The sequence below is a fragment of the Micropterus salmoides genome, unplaced genomic scaffold (assembly GCF_014851395.1).
Source record: "Micropterus salmoides isolate LMB-PRFRI ecotype aquatic unplaced genomic scaffold, ASM1485139v1 Ms_hic_scaffold_10, whole genome shotgun sequence".
Taxonomy (NCBI): domain Eukaryota; kingdom Metazoa; phylum Chordata; class Actinopteri; order Centrarchiformes; family Centrarchidae; genus Micropterus; species Micropterus salmoides.
Window position 1 is genome coordinate 21,163,102 of NW_024040041.1, and position 23,545 is coordinate 21,186,646.

At 39.3% G+C, this 23,545-nt stretch overlaps 3 protein-coding genes across 3 annotated transcripts in view; 1 reads left to right on the plus strand and 2 right to left on the minus strand.

The window, feature by feature from the left end:
• tbcd (tubulin folding cofactor D) overlaps positions 1–20,447 on the minus strand; it is a 29,944-nt gene extending 9,497 nt beyond the window's left edge. Inside the window, exons 1-20 of the mRNA XM_038702248.1 lie at positions 19,962–20,447; positions 19,812–19,862; positions 19,602–19,699; positions 19,349–19,450; positions 19,059–19,205; positions 18,627–18,682; positions 15,830–15,962; positions 14,355–14,400; positions 13,640–13,772; positions 13,185–13,321; positions 13,039–13,099; positions 12,817–12,891; positions 12,551–12,645; positions 7,219–7,375; positions 3,641–3,698; positions 3,510–3,539; positions 3,106–3,191; positions 2,110–2,190; positions 1,952–2,025; positions 1,697–1,814 (exon numbers count right to left, since the gene is read on the minus strand). Of these exons, the coding sequence (XP_038558176.1) occupies positions 1,697–1,814; positions 1,952–2,025; positions 2,110–2,190; positions 3,106–3,191; positions 3,510–3,539; positions 3,641–3,698; positions 7,219–7,375; positions 12,551–12,645; positions 12,817–12,891; positions 13,039–13,099; positions 13,185–13,321; positions 13,640–13,772; positions 14,355–14,400; positions 15,830–15,962; positions 18,627–18,682; positions 19,059–19,205; positions 19,349–19,450; positions 19,602–19,699; positions 19,812–19,862; positions 19,962–20,145 (1,922 nt within the window). The 5' untranslated portion in view covers positions 20,146–20,447. The remainder of the gene's footprint in view (positions 1–1,696; positions 1,815–1,951; positions 2,026–2,109; positions 2,191–3,105; positions 3,192–3,509; positions 3,540–3,640; positions 3,699–7,218; positions 7,376–12,550; positions 12,646–12,816; positions 12,892–13,038; positions 13,100–13,184; positions 13,322–13,639; positions 13,773–14,354; positions 14,401–15,829; positions 15,963–18,626; positions 18,683–19,058; positions 19,206–19,348; positions 19,451–19,601; positions 19,700–19,811; positions 19,863–19,961) is intronic.
• On the plus strand, positions 8,476–12,530 carry znf750 (zinc finger protein 750). Its single transcript, XM_038702301.1, has 3 exons — positions 8,476–8,640; positions 10,112–11,415; positions 11,527–12,530. Exons 2-3 carry the CDS (start codon positions 10,127–10,129, stop codon positions 12,116–12,118), a joined length of 1,881 nt encoding a protein of 626 aa, XP_038558229.1. The 5' UTR covers positions 8,476–8,640; positions 10,112–10,126; the 3' UTR covers positions 12,119–12,530.
• Positions 20,448–20,849: 402 nt separating the features above from the next.
• On the minus strand, positions 20,850–23,507 carry LOC119890867 (fructosamine 3 kinase related protein). The gene is made up of 6 exons (XM_038702306.1): positions 23,215–23,507; positions 22,813–22,964; positions 22,566–22,657; positions 22,361–22,443; positions 22,096–22,218; positions 20,850–21,993 (listed from the first exon to the last, which is right to left on the minus strand). The coding sequence occupies exons 1-6, from the start codon at positions 23,353–23,355 to the stop codon at positions 21,655–21,657; spliced, it is 930 nt and encodes a 309-aa protein (XP_038558234.1). The 5' UTR covers positions 23,356–23,507; the 3' UTR covers positions 20,850–21,654.
• Between the last annotated feature and the right edge of the window lie 38 nt (positions 23,508–23,545).

A 23,545-nucleotide genomic window follows, 5' to 3' on the forward strand; every position in this document is an offset into this window, starting at 1 on the left:
TTGTTTATTCAACATAATATTGTAAATAATAAAACAAATGAAAATGGCATGGACAAAAATGATGGGACCGCTAACCTAATATTTTGTTGCACAACCTTTAGAGGCAATCACTGCAATCAAACGTTTTCTGTAGCTCTCAATGACACCTCTGCACCTGTTAACAGGTAGTTTGGCCCACTCTTCCTGAGCAAACTGCTCCAGCTGTCTCAGGTTTGATGGGTGCCTTCTCCAGACTGCAAGTTTCAGCTCTTTCCATAGATGTTCGATAGGATTCAGATCAGGACTCATAGAAGGCCACTTCAGAATAGTCCAACGTTTTGTTCTTATCCATTCTTGGGTGCTTTTAGCTGTGTGTTTTGGGTCATTATCCTGTTGGAGGACCCATGACCTGCGACTGAGACAGAGCTTTCTGACACTGGGCAGTACGTTTCGCTCCAGAATGTCTTGATAGTCTTGAGATTTCATTGTGCCCTGCACAGATTCAAGGCACCCTGTGCCAGGCGCAGCAAAGCAGCCCCAAAACATAACCGAGCCTCCTCCATGTTTCACTGTAGGTATGGTGTTCTTTTCTTTGAAAGCTTCATTTTTTCGTCTGTGAACATAGAGCTGATGTGACTTGCCAAAAAGCTCCAGTTTTGACTCATCTGTCCAAAGGACATTCTCCCAGAAGGATTGTGGCTTGCCAATATGCATTTTAGCAAATTCCAGTCTGGCTTTTTTATGTTTTTCTTTCAGAAGTGGAGTCCTCCTGGGTCTTCTTCCATGGAGCCCACTTTCGCTCAAAAAGCGATGGATGGTGCAATCAGAAACTGACGTACCTTCACCTTGGAGTTCAGCTTGTATCTCTTTGGCAGTTATCCTTGGTTCTTTTTCTACCATTCGCACTATCCTTCTGTTCAATCTGGGGTCGATTTTCCTCTTGCGGGCGCGCCCAGGGAGGTTGGCTACAGTTCCATGGACCTTAAACTTCTATATTTCTATATAATAATATTTGCAACTGTTGTCACAGGAACATCAAGCTGCTTGGAGATGGTCTTGTAGCCTTTACCTTTACCATGCTTGTCTATTATTTTCTTTCTGATCTCCTCAGACAACTCTCTCCTTTGCTTTCTCTGGTCCATGTTCAGTGTGGTGCACACAATGATACCAAACAGCACAGTGACTACTTTTCTCCATTTAAATAGGCTGAATGACTGATTACAAGATTGGAGACATGTGTGATACTAATTAAAGAAACTAATTAGTTTGAAATATCACTATAATCCAATTATTTATTATCTTTTCTAAGGGGTACCAACAAATGTGTCCAGGCCATTTTAGAATATCTTTGTAGAATAAGCAATAATTAATTTCTTTTCACAGCTTCTTTGCTTTATTCTATGACATACCAAAGGCATGCAAGTATACATGATAAAATAGCTTTTAATTTCATCACTTCTCAGGAGGAATGAAGCATTATTTCAATGAGCTGTAAGGGTACCAACAAATTTGAGCACGTCTGTATATTGTGTTCTTGTATTTTGAGCCACAAACACAGTTGCAGAGGCTTTTGTTTCTTGCAGACATGTACAATTTCACATCATCTTAAATGTTTATGAGAAGCTCATCTTCACAGTATATGTAGAAGTTTTAAAAATATGTCTAGGACGTCTTCCCTAAGTGTAATGTTCCTTTGACTGGCTCCTTAAAGATCTACCTGTTGGTCTGAAGGCCCAGTTTGTACAGAGCATGTGTGATCTCTGCACATGCCAGGATGGCTCCATGGCGACCGTGGAGGTCAATACCCACTGCCATGGGCAACAGCTGTGGCAAAACTGCAACCAACAAGGAAGAAAGAGCAAGTCATTTATCTGCTCATGATTATGAGTTTATTTCAGTTTCCAAAAGACATTTCTCATGAGCTTTTCACTTTCCCCACTGCCTTGTGAACAGGTAAGGTGACATTGTTTACCTGTCGCTGCCATATAATCCGGTGCCTGAGGCGTCAGGTTATGGAGTGCTTTAGTGGCGAGCTCTCGGATCACACTGTAAGAATGTTTAAGAATTGAATTCAGACCTACTATACCTAAACCTTCATTTTTAGTGTCATTAATGAAGACAAGTACTTACGTATCCCAGTGGTTGATCTTCATGGCTATCAAATGATCTATCATGGCCTTGGTGTACTCGGGGAAGCTAGCTACATAGACACTTTGAGAACAAACCAAAAAAAAGCTTTAGTTGCATAGCTGCTAAAAGAAAATGAATACCAGCTTCAGACATGTTTCTGTAACATTCAGATCTATTTCCATCAACCTTACTTTCTCATTTGCTACATCTTTATTCTATTGTGCTTGTTATGTGTAGTTCTATAGTCATTCATAACCTGAAGCTAGCATCTTTCTCCATTTTCACTGCTTGAATGTTTGCTTTGCTGGTAGTGACACATATCTGTCAAAGGTGACAATCACTGAAAGGGTTGGAGCTGATTTCATTCTTGCCAAACAGATAAAGACTGTTAAATGGGGAGAAGCAATCCAACAGATGTAATGTGTATAGCACATCAAGCTGAAACTAATTGTCAGCCCCCGTACCTGGTTAGGAACAGCTGAAAAATATGTGGATAAAAATGTTTGTACGCAGTAAACTGCACATGTATAACAGAAGCAGTGGCTATGTTCTGGGAGACATTTAGGAACTGCATATATGGGGTGTAACATCAACACCAGATTTTGATAGCTTTGCTTTGGGGCCAAATTAACTTAGTTAAACTTAACCAAAAACATTTAAATAAACAAATTTTTGCTACATCTAGTTGTATTTGGTTTAAAGCTACTTAGAAACCAAGAAATAACCAGAAATCATGCAATGATTGTCTGCACACACTACATTTTGAATGTCCTACCAGATGACCACAAGTGGCACTAAAACTCAACTAAAATGGGTGCCGTGTCAATGAGGAAGGATTGGAAACTAGTTGCCACCTCACTTTATTGCTCAGGCTGCTCTAATAAGTGTAGCGTCCTAAGTATCTGCCAAAGTGCAGCTTCATGAGGATTGTGTGACTAAGAAAATATGTCTGTAATTGGCAAGAACTGCCATTGTGTAGAATACACTGTTTCTTACCTAATGTTCAGATAGCAGTTGCTGAGATTCCCAACAGCATAGTAGTCTGCCGCAGTTACAATGTCAATACCATGAGGAAACGTCCCCTATTGAGATACAAGCAAGCAACAAACAGCTGAGACGTTTTCAGTGCATTGTGTATGAATGCTCCATGTTGTTTGACACTGAGCAGACGAATTTAAGATGGGAATTAAGTGATTTGGTTCCAAATTCAAGTAATGACCTAAGATTTTAAAAAATCTTTTTGGTGCCCTGTAGCAGTACTGGGAGGCTATTTCTTTGTTTCAAAAGCTTGCACCAACAAGGCAAGTTTGAGCAAGACCTGGATGTTTGGCAGCAAATAAACTTCAAATCACAATAATTCTGTTAGTCATAATGTTCAAGTCAATGCTGCGGTCACAAACCTGTCTGCCGACATTCTCCTGAAAGGCAGCCTGGGACAAAATGAGACATAAAAATCAACTTCTATCACATAGAGTCATCACAACTGTACATCTTTAGTTAGCAATAGTAGGATGTTGACCAGAGAACTTACAGAGGCAGCTCTGCGGCAGTTGACATTTCGGTCAAACACAGTCGTGATCAGCAAAGCACTGCAGAGAGAAAGTATGGATTGGAGAGTATAAATGATTACATAAAAGACTAGATTTGTCAGCTGAATACAAACAAGGAGGAATGAAGTGTTTCCGCAGACACAGAAAAATTCATGTTTAATGGGTAGACAACTTAATGTGACTGTAATCAAATGTAAAAGAAATCTGCATGTATCCGTTCGTCCACTATAGCTTTGTAAGTCCAAGTGTAAAACATGCTGCTTTGAGCTTTCTTTGATGACAGTTAACTATTTCAATATTTATTTGCAAGATACAAATCTGTAAATTGACACTTGGCAGATTGGACAAATTGGCAAATTATCTCCGACTTTGCAACATTTCCTTTTTTGAGATCCTAACCTGTATACCTCTGTCCTGTTACAGCGCGCCAACAGTGTATCAAGATCTTAATAATTTGTTAATATTCAATGGCTAAGAATTTTGATTACATCATCACCACAAAACTGATTACAGTGCACAGTTTCCCGGCACCTTAGGAAAACGCAGTCACAGTGTGATTAACCATGACACTCCCTGCTATACTGGCAGTTGTCCGATCGTATTTCGACCTCAACATCCTTTAACTTTAGCTGCCTCTACAAGTCTGAGGAGGGGTGGGTGTGTGAATGTCAGTTGTTGAAGGGGGGCCAACCTACTTATACACAACAGTGACAGCCTGAGATTAACTGCTGTTGGCCTTGTTTGCTCTGCACACGTTGCCTGCCTCCAAACTGCAAGATCTGGAAGGTCTGGAGCTTTACTAACTGCCCCACTTTAGCTTTAATAACTGCCCTTGCCCTGAGGGCTTGAAAACAAAAGCAGTCCTGATTGAACTGTAGATACTGCCCTAAAGTATATTTGAAAGTATGTCTGTGGCTGCTATAGTGTGACTGTAACTGTGTGAACAGATACAACTGCGTGTATGTGTGTGCCCAAGTCACTTAGTGCCACACTCACAAAAGTGAGTTTTTGGTAAATGTCATCAAGCTGTAATGAATAGAGCAGGAACCAGCTTGTCTAAGAGTTGCTGCCAAACGGCGACCGAAACCTACAGTAACAGGCGAAACTCTGCAATCCTGTAGGCTAGGGAAAGAGAGGGTGTTGTCGTGACTGCTGATGATAATGGTAGTTGCAGGGGTTCAAACTGATGCTGCAGAGCTGGTCTGCACAGTCAGAGGCCACAGGCCTATACATGCACACGGAGAGAAAAGGGATCGAGGAGGAGGTAAACTGTTACTATTGACAAAGACTGAACGCACGTCACTGGAGGGCATTGTACCTTTGTTTCTCCACACTGGTTGCCGTTTAGATGTACAGGATTTAAAATGTTACTAATTACTAAAAAATCACTATTTTAAGGCTGGGTACAGCTTCTGATCCTGGAACAAGCCCTTCCTGGTCATTTTGCATTCTAGGTTATGGACCAAAAGAGACAATTTCTGTCCAGTCCCTATGGCTTTGCAACAATCTAAAAATATGTATATAAGTAAAAGTGAAGCAAAACTGTTTATTGACTGAAAACATAAAACCTTTATGATTATGTGAATGAAACTGAACATGTCTGCCTCATGTCTGCATAAGCAACCTATTCACTTTTAAACAAAAGTCTGGATGGCAATTACACTAGGACAGACCTAGTAACATTTCCAACACTGCAGAAGTATGAATTAGATGCAGTCAGATTAGTGTAAAGGCAGCATGCAGAGAGAAAGTCAGAGAAATGTAACTGACAGAATTGTAATGTCACTGCCTACTAAGAACACTTAAATTAAGGTATTATCTCAATCTTCATGTCTTATGCTCTAAGAAAATAAAATGAGTTAGGAAACAATGTACACTTTGAGTTTTGGGAAGGTGATGAAAAGTTCTGAGCCCTCAATTTATTCAGCGTTATAATATATATTATTATACTGTAGAGAATAATGCCATTGAATGACGTACCCCACTCTCTCTTAAATACCAGTCTTGTTCTATCAGATTGTGCTCTACAAGAAATAATGGAATTACACATGACTTTTCTTTGTTTTGACATCGGCATTATATATCGGCAATATATACTCCCTACTCTCTAAAAATCGTCATTGGCCATGGAAAAACTCATATTTGTCAACCACTAATAGTCTCTCTATATATTTTAAATTATATTCATGCTGCTTGGATGAATAAAAACATTTCCAGCAATATGTTTTATATAAAGCTTGTGAGCAAACAGGAGTAAATCGAGAGTCCGAACATAATAATGCTGTTTCATTCAATGCTCAGGCACCGTCAGCTACTACAAAACAGGGAGGAGAATTTGCTCTTTTATAACGAAAAACTGGAACAAATATCTCCACCCCCTCTCTGCCAAATACTACACGAGCGTGCAGCACTTTCCCTTATAGAAAAATGTATTCACTACTTCTACTGACTGTCCCTTTGCAGTCCTCACACATGGACCTTAGAGACTTTTCCTGGTTGCTATAATGCATATTTAAAATCTTTATAAATCCCAAAATATCCTCTAAGTTCAGAGTGAGTGTTGAATCATTGGTATATCGTTACTGTGTCAGAGAGGGCGCCCAGCGAAAATTCAGCGTTCAGAAGAACTGCTGTCACTGAGCCACAAAAAGATAAACAGCAAGTTTCATATCAAGAGAAAACACTAACAGCATGTATCTCAGAAATCACTGGCTTTTGATAAGATACTCTTAAAATGACATATGTCTGTGTAATTAAGCTATAGATGTAGTGATGCACATGAAGGCACAAACACAGCACACAAGTATATCTGCTCAGTATGTGGCAACAGGCAAGATTGATGTGACACAGAAAAACTGGTTTGAGTTAGCAAGTACCTGCTTAGATGCAAACCATACAGCTTTTATGCAAATTACAATGACAATGAAATTCACAATGAACTGCAACAAAGAAATCTAATTATAAAAATAGTGTATTGTGCTTTCATCTCTTAATTGTAGCTGTTATTTTGTATATAGTGGAGGATTATTTTATATATTTGATTTTTAGAGTATGTAGATATTGCTGGGATGATATCATTGGCTGATTGCAGGCTTATCACAGATATATCAATGAATGCAAAAAACTGTTTATGGGCTGCAGCTATTTTCATATCTGACCTGTATTTTACTTCTTTGTCGGGAAAGAGGAGGGATTATGTTGCTAATGGGTGCCAATTATGGCATACCATTTGTTACTGTAAATAATACTGTAAAAATGTACATTACAATTACACAAGTAGTAAATGTTGAGTTTGCATGAACAACAAACAGCAGCAAAAGTAAATTAAAATGGTAATAGGCATAGTTGTTTTTTGTAGATGAAAGAGTGAAATATCATTACAGGCATATTAATAGTGAACTCAACCATTTGGGCCACTCATCAACACAGATTCACAGATTTCTCATATCACTGAAAACAGTGACCTTGACAGATAAAATTGATTTCTTGTTTGCTGCAGGTTTTGCAGCAATTTATCCATGTTAAAGTTATATGGCAAAGGAAGGAAGAAGATGGTTACCTGGCAATCTGAGTGACAAAAGGCTTGAGCTCCTGGGGTTCATACGCCCTGGCAAAAGACCAGCACACATAGCAGGCAGAGTCACGCACATTGGAACCAACGCTGCACGCTCCCCTCTTTTCCTCGTAGGTCAAGGATTTGACAATTAGTGGCACAACTGCAAGTTGACAATAGAAATGGATGAACAACAAAAAAAGAATCATATTATCAAATAATGAAAGCTATGCCAAAAAACATGTAACAACTGTATGCAATCTTTGTGGTAAGGAGAGTTCAAATATAACTACTTTAGCTTCACACCTGCATGAAAATTGTGTGTGTTGGCTATACAGTTTATTTTATAATAATGAAGAATGTATCATTATTAAACACTTCCAATTTTCAATATGCTGAGTCTCCAAACTGTGGTAAGCATTTCAGATTGTATTACTGTTTTGGCGTACATGCATTTAAAACAACCCTTTGGCAGCACCTTAAGAAAGAATTGTCTCAATTGTCTCTTTCATTTAAAGAACATTTGTACTTTTGTTGACTTTTAACCTTTTTCTTTGCCCTATTGTTTTTATTTTTATGCTCTATGTGTTATATTTTCAGCACTTTACTGTTTTTAATCTGTAGCAGATCTGTAGCAGTGATTTATTTAAATATAAGGTGGGTTACAAGTAAAATTTATTATTATAATTTTTATTATTAGAGCTGATTAAAAGCAGCAGAAAATATGCACAAGGCCAAGATATTACCATTATAATGGACTGTCATTTCTTAATTGTTACTTATGTATGTAAATCAAAAATATATAAATATAACTATTATAGTTTGGAATAGCAATAAAGTCAGCTCATTTAGTAAAAATGTTACTTTTGTAAATCTGTAACACTGTACTATAGACCTTGAACAAAAAAAAGCGATGTAACACTAAACAAGATCAGCACCAATTTTACCTGCGAGTATGCAAATGTCATGTTGATCTTGCCAGCTTGCTACTAATCTTGAGGCATTGATGTAAATCAAAGTTATTTGCAGTAACTGCAGAATGAGCCCTGTGTGGTCATTTCCACAAAAGAGAGAAACGGAACAGGAAAGAAGAAGAAGAGCCCCCACCCCACCACATCACATCATGTAAATCATCGCTTGAGGCTTGACTAATATCAGGTACATCAATGTTGCCTAAGGGCCCTGCTGTTTGGGCTGAAGCCACACCCACCAGTGAGACAACACCTGAGAGAGAGGAACTCACCACACAAAACTAACATCACTAAATACAGCACACGCATGCACCATCACACACATTCACAAACAGACTCTGAACTTTTAGCACAAACTGAAGTCAACGTCCTGACCAGGTACCAACGCTGGCGGAGGGCTGTGGAGCAACTCTGAACAGGCTGAATACTCAGGACACTGTTGCTTCAGCCAGAACAGGTAATTATTTTCTTTTTTTTCTTCCTTCATTAAGAAGGACGCAGCATTAAGTTACATTTACTTATTTACATTACACTTATTAAAGCCTTTTTGTGTTATTGGAAAAGACTTGTTTGTAAAGTAATGTTAACTAGTTTGTAAGGTGTAATTAGGTTAGTGAACGCTGTATGCACCTGTTACCTATGGATTTTAATTAGCCCTGCCTGCAATGCCACAGCTGATGCACAGGTCATGCTGAAATTACTTGGCCTCTGTAGAAGACCTTCTAACAAAGTTCAGGAGATTTAGAAAGAGAACATAGCTTTTTTTTAACAATTCATTTTATAAGAATTATACAGACTGTGAATTGAAAAAGAAAGACATCACTTGAGCTCACATTACCCAAATATATTTTCTATTAATGAAAACAAAAAGATTTTGACTACATTATATTCATAGTGAAGAGACACACTGCTGAAAAGGAATTTTCTAATGAATTTCTCATCTTAAGAAGGGAGTGGCTTTGCGTGCTACTACAGTTGGACAGAAACTTGAGTGACAACTTCTTGCGACAGTGCATGACAAGCAGGTTCCTCCATGCGGCACCCAGCAACACTTAACCCACAGCTTTAGGTGACGTCTCATTTCAAAGGCGAACCAGAAATTTTTCAGATGCCATGTACTTCACAGTTTCACTAAAACGGCTAATTTGAACTATTACTACACATGCTAGTGGGTACACTGCATGGGGAATTATTAAAGAATTACTTATCATTCTCATGTATCTCCAGAGCTGGTGAGATCATCAAATGATGATGATGATGATGATTGGGAGCTGATTGAGTGCATCCCGCAGGTGTAGTCATGGGAAGCAGGTGGCTGGTGGTTCCCACGCCGACAGCATAGACTTAAGTAAGGTTGAGAGAAGAAGCATGTCTCTGCATGCCCTCCAGGTCTGTGTTAGTAAGCACCTTGTCTGCCCAACACCTGCCTACCTAGTGCCCTAGCGTCTCACTAACTTTACAGGGCATGAGGGGAGTGATATCAGAACGGATGGAAAGGTAAACAGGCAAACCGACACCAAGTAGAGGCGTTTGTAGGCTGCCAAAAACCACACAAAGACCCGAGTGCACCTATGCAAACACGTGGGTACATTTTTACATACAGTACACAGGTTTACATATTTAACTATTACTCTGTTTGTTGTCCAACCCGGTGTAGAAACAGTTGCTAAAATACATTAGCCTGAGGGTGCAGTGTTTTGAGCAGCTAGAGATTTTTCTGCCCGAGCAGTTAAAGGAACACAGAGAAAAACGTTCCAGTGAGAGCCACTCTGCATCTGAACCGGTCAAACAACTCTATTAGCCTAATTTATTTTTCTCTTATATGCTTTAGATCACATCCCTCAACAGCTTCAGTGAAAATAGGAACTTCAAGCAAACCTAAACCATTACTAATTCCCCAAATGCAATGTGTTGTATTTTTCTTTCAGAAAACTTGCACCACGATGGAAACCGTGCAGGAGCGCAAGCCAAAAAGGCCTCACTACATTCCCCGACCGCCAGGCAAGCCCTTTAAGTACCAATGTTTCCAGTGTCCTTTCACCTGCAATGAAAAGTCCCACCTATTCAACCACATGAAATACAACTTGTGTAAAAACTCCATCTCTCTTATGTCACAAAGAAACGGGCAAACAGCCCGACAGCTCAAGGCTTTAGCAAAGGGGGTCCCTGTCAAATCTACAGATTGTCCAAGCCCTCCGCCGGCCATTCTGAGCAACAGTCCTGAGGAACAGGGCAATGAGGAGAACAAAGCTGAGAGCAGAGATGACACCGAAGAAGTAGACATTGGGTGTGACAGTCCAGTCAATAAGGACAGCCAGAGTGTGACAAAATCAAATACAGTAACAGACAGAGAGAACATGGAGAGCAATCAGGCCAAATCTCTGCCGCGCCCATCTGCCTTCTACCCTGTCACACCCAAAAATGACGGAACAGAAGCCTTTAAGTCATCTGTGCAGCAGTCAGAGGATATGCAAGCACCTGTTCCTACTTTCAACCACCCAGGCTTGCCATGGGGCACGATTTCATCATCCATTCCCTTAAAACCGTTCCCTCCTCGCATGGTTCCTGAATACTCTCCTTATCTCCTGCCTGACCGAGCCCTGTATCCACCGTATTACCTACCCGGAAACCACCATGAAAATAGGCCGAACTCTCCTTCTTTGCACACAGAGTTCATGGATCCACAGAGGCCTGTGGTACCACAACCCATTGCCCCACCGCCCACTTCCCTCTTTCCCCCATACCCATACAGATACTGCCACCCGATTCACCCAGGGCTCCCTCTGCATTATGCCATGTACAGACCACACGAGCTCTCCATGCCATTAACAGGACCCAGATTTCTTCCTTTGGATTTGTATGGCCCGACCCTTGGGTCTAAGGATTATGACTTGTACATACATCCACGTCCCAGTCACAACAGCCTCAACACATCTACACAAGAGGAGAGCAATGAGAGCAATGAGAGCAATGACGGGCAAAGTGGAGACAAGGAAACTAGGCTAAGCCCTAAGGAGGGCTGTTCGGCCCTGGGGTCCCCTGACAGACCCAGTCATGCACACATCATCCAGAGAGGCACAGAGGCCGAGCACTACACCAACAAAGCTGAATCAGAGACAACCTTCCATCGAGAACACATAACTACAGCCTCGCAACCCATCAAAACTGACTTAAGACAAGAGGAGTACGCAGAGAGCCTACTGCAGTTGAGAACTCTGCATGTGGATGGAGGGTAGGTAAAAGAAAGACATCTTTATTTCTTGGCTTAATTGAGCTGCAGAATACCGTACATGCAATTATGATAGTCAGTCATTAACTCTCTATTTTGGCCTGTCTCTTTCAGATCAGCTGAGAGTAACAGATATAAGTCTACGTCTGTCTCTGAGCCAACTCCTGAAACCACATTAGAACAAGATAATGAGGACAACAGAGGAGACCTGGCCCCCCTCAACCTCTCAACAAAAAACCAGGACAAAGAAAAAAATCTATCTGAATACAGACCGAGGTGCTCAGATACAGAGAAATTCAATGGGCAAGAGTTGCCTCTGAACCTCAGCCTGCGGGCTTCTTATAGCAGCCCTGTACACAGCTCTGCTCTGAACACTTCAGAAGATCTTCAGCAGAGGCCAGACACTGAGCAGGATGAAGAACCATATGACCAGAGGCAGACTGCAGCACTGGCACTGTGTCAGCTAGCCATTGCAAGTTCTGCTGCCTCTTCATGTGACTTTGGCACTGCAAAAGGGCCCTCAGAGGATTACACAGATGCAAGAAGTCCTGTCTGTCCAGACAAGACAAAGCAAACAACCAACACTAAGGGAAAGGGCATGAAAAGAGCAAGCAGCTCAGGCCGGGCTGAAAGCAACTGCCATAAACAAAAAAATAGAGCAAAAGCTCCAGGGCGGCCTCTGAGGAAGAGGCCTCGCTGCTGCTAATAACTAAACTCAGACTGTTATTTGTATTATTTGGTAATAAGGATTGAATATCTCTGACCTTCACCACTGCAAGCTTTGATGTGATCACATGAGCCCTTTGAACAACAATGTTAAAATAATAATTAAGTGCTATAAGATTTCATTCTTCTAGCAAGGGCAGATGTGACATGTCTGTAGCACTGCCACAAGGTCAACTGTAAAATCAATCAATAAAAAAATAAATGTAAAGACTTGTTGTCACAGGTATGTGCATACCGTGTCTTGTTCTCACACATGATTGGAAACTTTTATAAGGTTCTTAATATTTAAGTACAGACCTGTTTTTTGTATTGGGGAAAGTTGACAATAAAAAATGCACTGTAAATGTAAATATCTTTAATAAATAAATAACAAACTGACTCACTATTTCAGTGTGAATTTGTGGACACATACCATCTGTCAACCTGGAAGGTAGCAGCAGGCCCCTCCTACCAAGCTCTGCCAGTGCCAGGCAACCTCCATGCCAAGCATTATCTGTTTCCTGGAAGCTTGAAAAAGAACAACTCAGGTCAAAACATAGAACATGTTAATATGCCTGCGGAAAAAAGTTGCCCCTGTGAGACAGGTATTTTGAAACACAAAAAAGCAAACAAATAAACATATAACACATGATAGCGTGACTGATGGAGAGAGCCAATATTCCCCAAGCATGAACATACCTGAAGCAGTCCAGCACTGATCCAACCACCTCATCAGCCAGATCCTTGGGAAGCCTCCCAGTCACCCTCCCAATGCTGAAGGGTTAAATACAACAGATGATTATTATAACACATAAACTATTTCAGAGGAGCTGTCTTTGACAAAGAATACCAAAGGCAAGTAGCAACAGGGATGTTATCAACAGTTCAGGTTTGCTAGGTGTCATATGAACAGATTGTTACCCCTTTGCTGCAGACCAGCGCACAATTGTCTCCTTATCCTTCAGCGCCAACAGCAGATGCTCTGTAAAATACCATGCAAATTAGATTTCCTGAGCAGAGGTATTGCAATAACAAACATTTTTAACAGAGCAGAGGCTGAAACTGACCAATAACAGTCTCCACTTCTTCAGGAATATCATAGTCCTCCTCCTGTTCTTGTGTCTCCTCTTCAGGAGTCACAGCGGCAGCGGTAGATTGGGACATAGAAAGGTTTGCTGCTAGGGAGCGGCTGCCTCTCTGGTACCTGAAAAACATGTGCATAAAATTTTTAAGGCCATCAGCTTTGTGCTGTGTGACATTACTCACAATAAAAATCTAACTAGAAACAGACCTGACATTGAGAAATTCCCAGTTGAACGGGGAGCCATATGAGGTTATGTGAATCACTTTATTTCAATAATAACAATATTATTTACATTGATTGTTTACATGTATTAAATCTAACAAACTTTTTTGCAAACACACACTGAATTTCTTTTTGCATCGATGTATTATAGAGATAGAAATTGTGCCAGCTGACTTTGCTTGGTTAGTTTGCACAACATTTGGTATTATGTCTGACCTCCAAGCAGCCAAACGTGGTTTCAGGAAGTTGAGGCCAAGTCTCTGGATTAGTTTGACACCGAGCTTCCTCAGCATGGCCTGGCTGCTCTCTGATAGATTTTTCTGCTCCAGAGACTTCAGAATTGTGGGAGCTAGGAAACAAATAAGGACACCAATATTACCTGTTATAACACTGTTATAACAATTAAAATGACAAATACATACAGGTACATACATATTTATGGAGGTATCTAGCTAGAGGTTGACGAAGACATACTTCCATGCCTTTTTGTCCAAAAAAATATTCAATTCAATTCAAAGATTTTAATATTTACATATTAAAATATACGAGTATGTGTACATATCACACCACCAATCAATAATCCTAACTGCCATGGATGAGGTTGACATACCAGTTCCAACTGCACTGTCTCTACCTAAAGTCCCATATAGACAATTCATGCATGGGAAGGCTCTGTTGTACTTACTGAAATATCACCTGATGTCTAAATTCAAATATCTTCCCTCTAGCATAGACTATTTAGATTAAGATTTGTGAACACAAATAATTCTATTACAAAAGGCAAAAGCAACGAACAAAGACTATGAGTGTGACAATCATACGCTCCAACAACTCATGTTCAGGAAATTCTGTTTTTTCTTCGACTTCCACATGGAGATTAGAGAGCAAAGTATTGAATTATTACAAATGTAACAGGGAAAAGGGAACCTACCATACGGTAAGAGGTCATCTCGTTTTCCATGTTTAAAAAGCTTCGCCTAGGGGGCATAAAACAAGAAGACCAAATCAATTTAAGACACTGCAGACGACACATGATATCAATAACATTTGGGAAGGCATCACACATTTTAAAAAAATACCAAATTCACACTAGCTTATTTCTTGACAATTTCTTGTTGTCCTTAAATCTTGATGTTTTGCAGTATTTTACCCTCAATCTACACACAAAAACAGTAAAGTATGGGCCCTTTAGGTTTGTTGACTGAATAATCAGAGCCAGTTTTGAACGCCCTAAGCAGCACATAGGCTCAGATTCACTTCACAGACATTAAGTACGAGTTACACTTTCTAAACATGTTATGCAAGTTTATGTGCCAATGATATGAATGCAATGTGCTTGCTTGAGGGCTGCATTAAATTTCTTTAGCTAACAGGAAGTGATTACACAATACCCTTCATCGTTAACTGGGACTGTACCGATTTTCTTTTTTTACATTCAAGGCTTTTACTGAGGTTTTCAATTGAATGTCTGTCACCATTTTTTATGAAGTCATCATGATTTTGATCTGATTAAATGGGTTAGTCTTTTTTTATTAAATAAACTTTAATGAATGTAACTCATCAGTTCCAAATACATGTAGATATGTAGATTGTTGGCTAATCCCAAAATCTAACCAGTGCAGACGTTCGGCCTTAGTAACAATGACACAAACTACTTGAGCTTAAACAGATTGTGGTTATAGAAAAGTAATTTATGGTGCTGTTAGATTGCTGCTAGGCCGCCCGCTAATACAGATGTGTGCCTCCATTCGTGTGTGGCAAGCAGGAGAACAAACGTTTTTTTGACCGCAGTGAAAATGCTGTTTTTGAAAGGCTAAACACCAACAAATTGGAGCAGAATGTTTCGTAAGTTAAAAACCTGTTTTTATAAGTAAATTTTGACTTTTGGAGAATCACACAAGTTGGAAACAATCCTATGGAGCCACCACTGGACTCTAATTCTACAAATAGTATAATACTACTACTAATAATAATAATAGTATAGCATAAACTTTATTTGCAACTGTGTAGAAAAGAATAATCAAAATCATTCATATCTATCATTTTAAATGAGAACAGGTGTAATGTGAAAGGCATACAGTTGGAAAAGCGGATTTCATTGGAACTAAATACCCTCAACGTTCTCATTTGCTGAAGAACCGTTTAGCTTAAAGCAGTGGATCAAACTGACATAAGTCATCTGAAGCAGCAGATCCCACACACGCAGCAGGTGCATTACACACCTGCCAAAACCACATCAGGTATTGTGTCAGACATACCAGTCATGTCAGCTCTTGTAAACTACCCTCTTTAGGTTTTAATACAGCACACCGATTACACTGCCTTCAAACATACAAAGACAGGTGTCCATGCAACCGCACATGACTGAGTCTGATTGTTAGGTATGTGTTTCTGTTAGGCGTTTACCAGAGACTGCAAAGCACCATCTAGCACCATAATGTCTCTCATTGACTGGTCACCAGTCTGGGATATAGTGGTGAGGCTCCAGTCCAAAAAGTCTCCGAGGCGCTTCTGTTTCACATCAGGGCGTGTCATGAACCTGTACAGTCATGCACAATAAAACAATAAAACAATAAAATGCTTCATGTGGATAAACAAATGCAGACACCAGTAAAGACATTTCAAGAACAACCATGCCCCCTACTGGCTGGAAAACTAATTACAGTTACTAACTTCAACCACATTGTATTTTGTGTTTCTGTAATGTTCCATTCAACCATCATATTATGATCAGCACAGGCATAAAAGTGTGTACTTTGTCCTCAACTGCCCTCAGGTAGTTGTCAGTGAGTCAATAGGATTAACAAAAGAAAACCTATAATGATAATCCACAAACTGAAATTAAAGTGAAGTAAGGATGTCCCGAGACAATCCAAGACCAATAAATACAGGAATTTTGATTAAGATATCAGCTATAAATTAAGGTGTGCTTTCCTGGAACTGCAATGACAGCTGTCAAAAATTCCCCACTACGCTATGTTAATAAACTGCCCACATGATGAAGTGAGTGAGTGACCTGCTGAGCCACAAAATATATTAAAATAGAAATCAGTTTTATTTAATTATTTAATATATAATTATATCAATGTGACCAGAGAGGTCGTTTTATGCCTATTTCAGTGACATTTAGCAGGTGAACCACATCTCTACAGTACTACTGTTGGTAGAAACTACAGTATTTTGTTCATGCTGAGACTGTTAATGGTACAAAACATTATGGTACGCTGAATTTTCTTAATATCTAAATTGCTTCACTAATTTAAATGCAAGCCTAAAATGTGCACTGTAGGTTGTATAATGAAGGAAAAATGGTCAAAAACAGAATTTAAATAAAAAATGGATCATAAATCCTGGTCGGGACATCCGTAACGGAAAGTGTCATACTGATAATAGCTGCACTTCAGTACAGAAATGACAGAGACTGTTTAATGTGGAGGCATCAGAGAGACGGGGGCACTAATCAGTCACCTGGATAATGTTAGAATCATACAGGGATATTAATAACCACATCATGTTTCATATCATATTCTGAATATGATTAAAAGGATAAGCAGTGGTGGAAAGTAGTGATGTGTCCGTCCGTATCGAGGCTTCGAAGCGTGTGTCGAGTAATGCAGGATAACTTTTGTGAAGCGCGTATCGAGGCTTGTGTTGATGACGTATGTAGTGACGTTCGAAGCCTCGCGAGCCGGCTGTACGTGACCGATTCAGGAAATGGTTTGCGGGTTTGGCGTGCAATTCAATAGGAGCAGCAAAAAGCAATGGACCCTCCTCAACATTTTGTGGACTTTTGAACTTGGAATTTAACACAATTAGATTTTATTCACAGCTCATTTTAAATGACTAAAAAAGTTTATCAACTTATGTCAGAATTGCTTTGATCAAATAGCTTAAAAAATTGTGATGAAACAGAGGAAAAGAATGTGTTCTTTATTTTTTTTTACATTTTGTGGCTTTGTTAAGAATTAAACTCTTACCCCATATTACCGTAATAATAATTTCATAAAGCAGGTAAAATCATCTCCAAAAAAGAAACCGCCTGAAGCCCAGCACTGTGGAAGTGTTATTTTTAAATAAATATGAATAAAATGTCTCTATTATCTGAAGTCACAAACCAAGTTATCATAACCCTCTCCCTTGTTTCCACTTTCCTTTTGACCTTGTCATTTTATCATAAAGACAGAAACCTTATATAAAGCTAATCAGTCATGTATTGGCATCACAAACATCATTCATTTATTTTTTCAATTCAAAACTTCACACACCAAAGCCATGTTGCCGTTATAATCACTCTGCCTGTTTTACATTTATTGTCCACTTGATGGCACAGTAGAGCAAATGAAGCACAGTGAAGCTTCGGCACCATGACTGAACCAATTGGATGGAAAGCTTCAATGCTTCATGAAGCTTCATCTCGCGATCACTAGTGGAAAGTAGCTAAGTACATTTACTCAAGTATTGAACTTAAGTAGAATTTTGAGGTACTTCCATTTTCTGATACTTCTACTCTACTACACTTCAGAGGCAAATGTTGGACTATTTACCTTTCCCATTTTACTTTTTCTCCACTACATTTATTTTATAACTTTAGTTACCAAAAAATTAGATACTAGTTACAGATTTATATTAGTAATAAAACAATTATCAACAAATACAATGACATGTTATTATTGGTTAAGATAAGATGGGGTTTACAAGCTAGTATGCTATGCTATGCACACATCAATAATGAGAATATAATATATATTAAAAAAAGAAGTATAAATCCTTGGCTGGTTCTGATTATTATCCCCTAGCACTTTTCTGAATATGTTGTGTTTTGTCTGCTTAATGAATAAAGCTTAAAATTAAAAAAAGAACAGTTCCTATCTTAAGCGCAAGGGTCATTTAAAGCACAAATTTATCTCTAATTTCCTAATTTCTAGGAGTAATGCACACCCTATGTCCATCATCAAGTGTAAGACATTAGTTGTCACAGAGTTTTCGGTAGTGCTGATTTGATCAAAAGAATAACTTAATTTGTTCTCATTACTATTCATACGTCCTTACTAGTCTATCAACATCCAGCAGCCCACTGCTCTGGGTTAGACTTTGAGATTTTTGTGGCTACGAGGGTATATTTATGTTTTATTATGTATGGCATTTGAGTAAAATGTTAATTAATAACATTGAATCTGCCAGATGATTGTAAGTATTTACTTACTTTGATACCAGTACAGTTGCAGCATCCCTGGGAGTATCACTAACGAGTAGGTAAGACTGGAAAGAAAGAAAAAAATGTTATTCATGCTGTATGATAACATGACTGTAAATACTGTACATCATAACATTCTTAAACAGTTTCTCTATGGTTACATCAGTTTGGATAGAGACATATTGATGATTTGCTTGTTTTGTTTTAGTTTAAATGTTTGGCAGTAATAATGGATTTATTACCGACTCAAAAAAACCCAGCAGAGGATGATTTATTATTAGATACTCTGTTCCATAAATGTCACAGAATAACTGCTGCAAAATTTCTAGACAGTTTATTCAGATATTTTGGGGATCCACATATCCTGATAACAGAGCAAAGCCATTATGGGGAGCAAGACCTAGACATATAGATCCACTTCCCTAACCTTCCTTAACTTGCCTTTGCAATAGCTAGAATACGGTCCATGGTGGACTCTCTGGCCTTGCCACCGTCTGACTCCAGATGGCCATCCAGACGATAAAGGTCAAAGGGAATGAGGCAGGTCATGGACAGCCACAACAACAACATGTAGCGAGTTTCCCAAGTCTGGAATAAGTAGATGGCAAAACAAACTATTGTTAAACATCTGATAAAGCTAACAACCAAAGGTAATTGCAAATGCACAGAGGTGTAATTGTGAAGACCTGGATTATAGTTTTTTTCCCCTTGAAAAGTAATACCAGTCTCACCTCAGAGTCTTTGGGATCCTGCCTGGACAGCAGGTCTAGAACTGGCTGGACATCTGCAACCTCATGGGGAAGAAGTTGCATGAAAATTTTATAGCCCCTGACCTGCCCGGGAAAAAAACAAATCAATACCTGGGGACTGTCTCACATATCAGGATTTCTGAATTGAACTGGATAACTGTCCTGCGTCAGTAAAATGACCTTTCCAGTGTTCACTCGGTGTAGTGAAGTCTGGTGAGCGGTGATTTGGACTGACCTTACAGATGATGTAGAGAAACTTGAAGCTCAAATGAACCAATGAAGGGGGAGACTTCTCACTCCTTACAAACTCCAGCATCATGTTCAACATCCATTCTAAGACAAAATGGAAGAGAGAGAGTATATTTTAATCATATATACCATTCTCCAAATGAATCCACAGTACTGACAGAATATGAATTTAGAGATTTACTTTATCATAATGTACCTAAGTGCGGGTCCAGCAAATGAGGCTGCTCTTGATATCTGTTCATTATCACTGTGGGAAAAAAATTAGCAGAATGTGATGACAAGCTCAAAAAACTGATTTAAAAATGCTCATTTAAGGATTCATGTACTCTGTGGATGACTGTCTCACCCAAGAACTTCTGCGTGGTGGCCTCGCTTGTCACCATGTCCCCGTGGACCTCAGGCAGGCTGGAGATGAGAGCTCTGGTCTCACCACTCTCACTGAAGCCCCCCAACACGAACGTTGTTACAATAGCGTCCGACTCTCCTCCTTCACCACCGCAACCCCCATTCTCTGTCTCCGATAAGGCCATTTGTGCCGGAGTTTTACCCACAACGAGTCTCTTTGTCGCAGAGTCTAACTTTAGCGTTTGTTGTTCTAAGTTATGTGCCAGTTAGCTAGCTATTGTTAGCATGTAACGTTATTCCTAGCGAAAACCACCGGGGTGTGGGTGAAAATGAACGACGAAATGTATAAAACGTATAGCATTAAAGTGGAAATTTTCTGCAAGGGAAGTGAAATTAATATCAATAAAGAAAACCGTAACACTAATGCTCACAGCATCACTGATATGATGCTCCTTCTATCTACGTAGCTGTTGTGTTCGCGCCCCGCCCCGGTACTGTAGCCGAGGAGGTTCATACGTAACGCAGCCTTATGTTTCTGAGAATGTGCTTAGCAAAATATGAACTATAAAGAATTACTGCAATGGACACAGTAAGTAACCACATCATTATTTATGAATGAATCAATATTATAATTTTTTATTATGTTATTTAAGTCCGATTAAATCAATATTACCTCTTAATGTAGTATAAACATAATCACACACATAAGCAAAGGAGCAATTAAAAATAATGTAAGATGACTACATTTTATGTAGACTGTGTTACGAAGTTACATGAGCACTAGGTGGCCAGTTTTGGTGAGTTCTTTATGATGATGTAGGTCTTGCAGTCTGATTCACTACTGTTGATACCAAACATATAATAAAGACAGCAGGTCAGGACAAACACATTGCATCATCCCAGGATTTATTGTTGGTTAAGACTGCAAATATTTCAAGGATATATTACAATGGAGCAACAGTTTGTAGGTGTATGAAGTGTCAGTCTGCACAACATCAACACTTAGGATATTATGGTTTATATAAGTATACAGCATTGCATTCACTGGGAAAATCAGACGTCCTTTGCACAGTAGTATAATTCAGTTGAGTGTTGGATGAATGCAGGCAATGAAAAAGAATCAAAAATTAAGAAAGGGTTTGCAGCACAGAAAAACTTGCACCAAGCTTCAGACCAACTTAAAACTTCTTTGTATTCTTCTAACTGACAAGCAAGCTTGATGAAGAATACCAAAAACGTGTTGCTTGCTCTTCCACTTGCAGAAAATGTTCAAATAAAGACCAAGAAGTTTAAACCTGGATCAGAGCTAAGTTTTTTTTAAACAGTATTTCATGTTAAGGTTTATGTTTGCTACACGTGAGTCTGGAGAAAATACAGAATGTAAAAGCACTAACAAAGTATATATATCCTTGTTCAAACACACAATTTAAGATAATACCTGAAATATATGGATTCTGTTTTTCACCTTTTGGAAGCAGGTTGGTATAGGTGGAGCAGGCATGACTGAATTATTTTGTTATGTTGGTTCTGTATTTTCTACAAAATGAAACACACAGTACGATGTTAGAATGTCATGTTTAGTCTTCAATAACTCAGCACACTATTTTTGGTTAAATTAGCATCTGTCAATTTATACATAATACTTGACTTGAGTTTAAGACTGTGGAGCTTTCTACAAGTGAATTTGAGTGCAATTATTTCAGAAGGTTCTTCATAATCCTTATTGAAGAGCCCCTGTAGCCACCACCAAAGTGGTTCCAGTGATTCAGATAGTGGAAGAGTTGGTAAAGCTGGTTTCTCTTTGCAAAGCCTGGTGCTTGAGGAATTTTTTCATGGTAAGCAGAGTAAAAAGAGCTGTTGAAGCCTCCGAACATTCCTGCAATGCCCAGCTCAAACTCTGAATGGCCATAGAAGGAAGCTGGGTCAAAGATGACTGGGCCTTCTTCACACTCTGACACATTTCCTCCCCATAAGTCCCCATGGAGGAGAGCAGGGGAAATCTCCAAATCTTTGAAAAACTGTGGGATCTTCAGCTGTAAATAACAGACACTATATGTAAGTTCCACTGTCAGATGAATGATATAATCATAAGGATGTCATTTTTTGTTTCTGATGGGATCAAATGGAGGGTGCACCTGTAGCTCGGCCCATGCTTCTCTGGCTTCCCTGTCCCCATACGATTTCTCCACCAAGTTAAGCTGATGCTGCAGCCTCTGCTGCGAGTAAAATTTCACCCAGTCATCCTGCCACTCATTTTGCTGGGGAGGTAAGGGAAAACATGAAAGCTATGTGATATTACTAAGGAAGACTCTAACATATCAAAGACATACCTACTATATTTTAGAGACTACAATACAGTCCAGTTTTGCCTAGTATACAGATAAAATAATTTTTTTTTACCTGTGGAATGTATCCACAGCATGTAGTTACACTGAAGCCAAATTTTTGAACACCAGCCACCTCTGACTGCCCAGCTCCTTTTCCTGTGAAATGTAATATAGCTTACATAGTAAATCTTTAATTCACTGACACTTCAAACTCCTATTCAGTATAGTGTTGCAAAAGGATGAAATGCTGTGTGATATACTTAAATGAGGTGAATTACCCACTGTCTGCTGCTCTTTATTTAATTTGTCCAACTGTCTCTTGTTGTGTAGATGCAGAGCTGCCAGCTGCTCTCCTAGGCACTTTGAGTACCTACATTTTGGATTTGGAAATAAAGTATTTCATTGAACAAAGAAACTATATAAACTCTATTTTCACTATTATCTTTTCACATTGCCCTTACTATAACTGCATAAAGCGGTAGTGATACTGTACAAACTAAACTGTTTGTATGACTGGGCTCTTACTTGCTAAGACCTCTCATGTCCAGATGTTCCATCACAAAAACACATCCTCCTCTGTCAAGCTCAATGACCTTCACAGGCTTGGGGACTTTAACCGTTTCTGTCTTAAAAATGGCTTCCAAACTGGCATGCTCCCCATCAAACATCAATTTGGCCTGAATAAATACAAAGACAATAAATAGTGAGCCGATGAGCAGTGCATTTACACGAAATAAACAATTACACTGTTCTCCATTTGGCAATGTTCAAAGTTCAGTGGCAGTATCTGGCAGGGTGTAAGTTAGCTAAGTTAGCTTTTGGATCAAATCCACACTGATGTGCTTTTGACTAATACCTCAGATGGTAAGCCAGACACCAACATGTCACTATAGTGAATTAAAGGATAAAACAATGACGACAGAATACCTGGCTCTTGTGATTTATCTTCACAAACACTCTCCCAGTGTCAGTATCATAACTCTGGCCCTCGCTGATACATCCACCTCCTGAGTGACCGGTTGGCCTCAGCATGGCTGTCCCCAACTCTTTCTTTAACTTGGCCTCCATAGTTATTTCCCAAAACCAATTCTATTAGAATTAACGTTACAGTGGTACTAACACCAAAGACGCAGTTCAGCTGCTGGCTGAAGTTTAGGGGGCGTTTCTGACTGTTTCCGCAGTGTGCACCAAAGAGATCTCGGAGATGGCGACGTTGTTTTGTTTCCGTTGTTTTGATATGGGTAAAATAGTAACCAAT

What these genes read in the sequence shown, in the direction of transcription:
- znf750 (XM_038702301.1), top strand. Translation starts at nt 10,127, where the DNA reads ATGGAAACCGTGCAGGAGCGCAAGCCAAAAAGGCCTCACTACATTCCC. An exon ending in ACTCTGCATGTGGATGGAGG is followed by an intron (nt 11,416 to 11,526) that starts GTAGGTAAAAGA and finishes TGTCTCTTTCAG; the next exon opens with ATCAGCTGAGAGTAACAGAT.
- LOC119890867 (XM_038702306.1), bottom strand. Translation starts at nt 23,355, where the DNA reads ATGGAGGCCAAGTTAAAGAAAGAGTTGGGGACAGCCATGCTGAGGCCA. An exon ending in TAAAGAGCAGCAGACAGTGG is followed by an intron (nt 22,444 to 22,565) that starts GTAATTCACCTC and finishes TACATTTCACAG; the next exon opens with GAAAAGGAGCTGGGCAGTCA. An exon ending in AAGCATGGGCCGAGCTACAG is followed by an intron (nt 21,994 to 22,095) that starts GTGCACCCTCCA and finishes TGTTATTTACAG; the next exon opens with CTGAAGATCCCACAGTTTTT.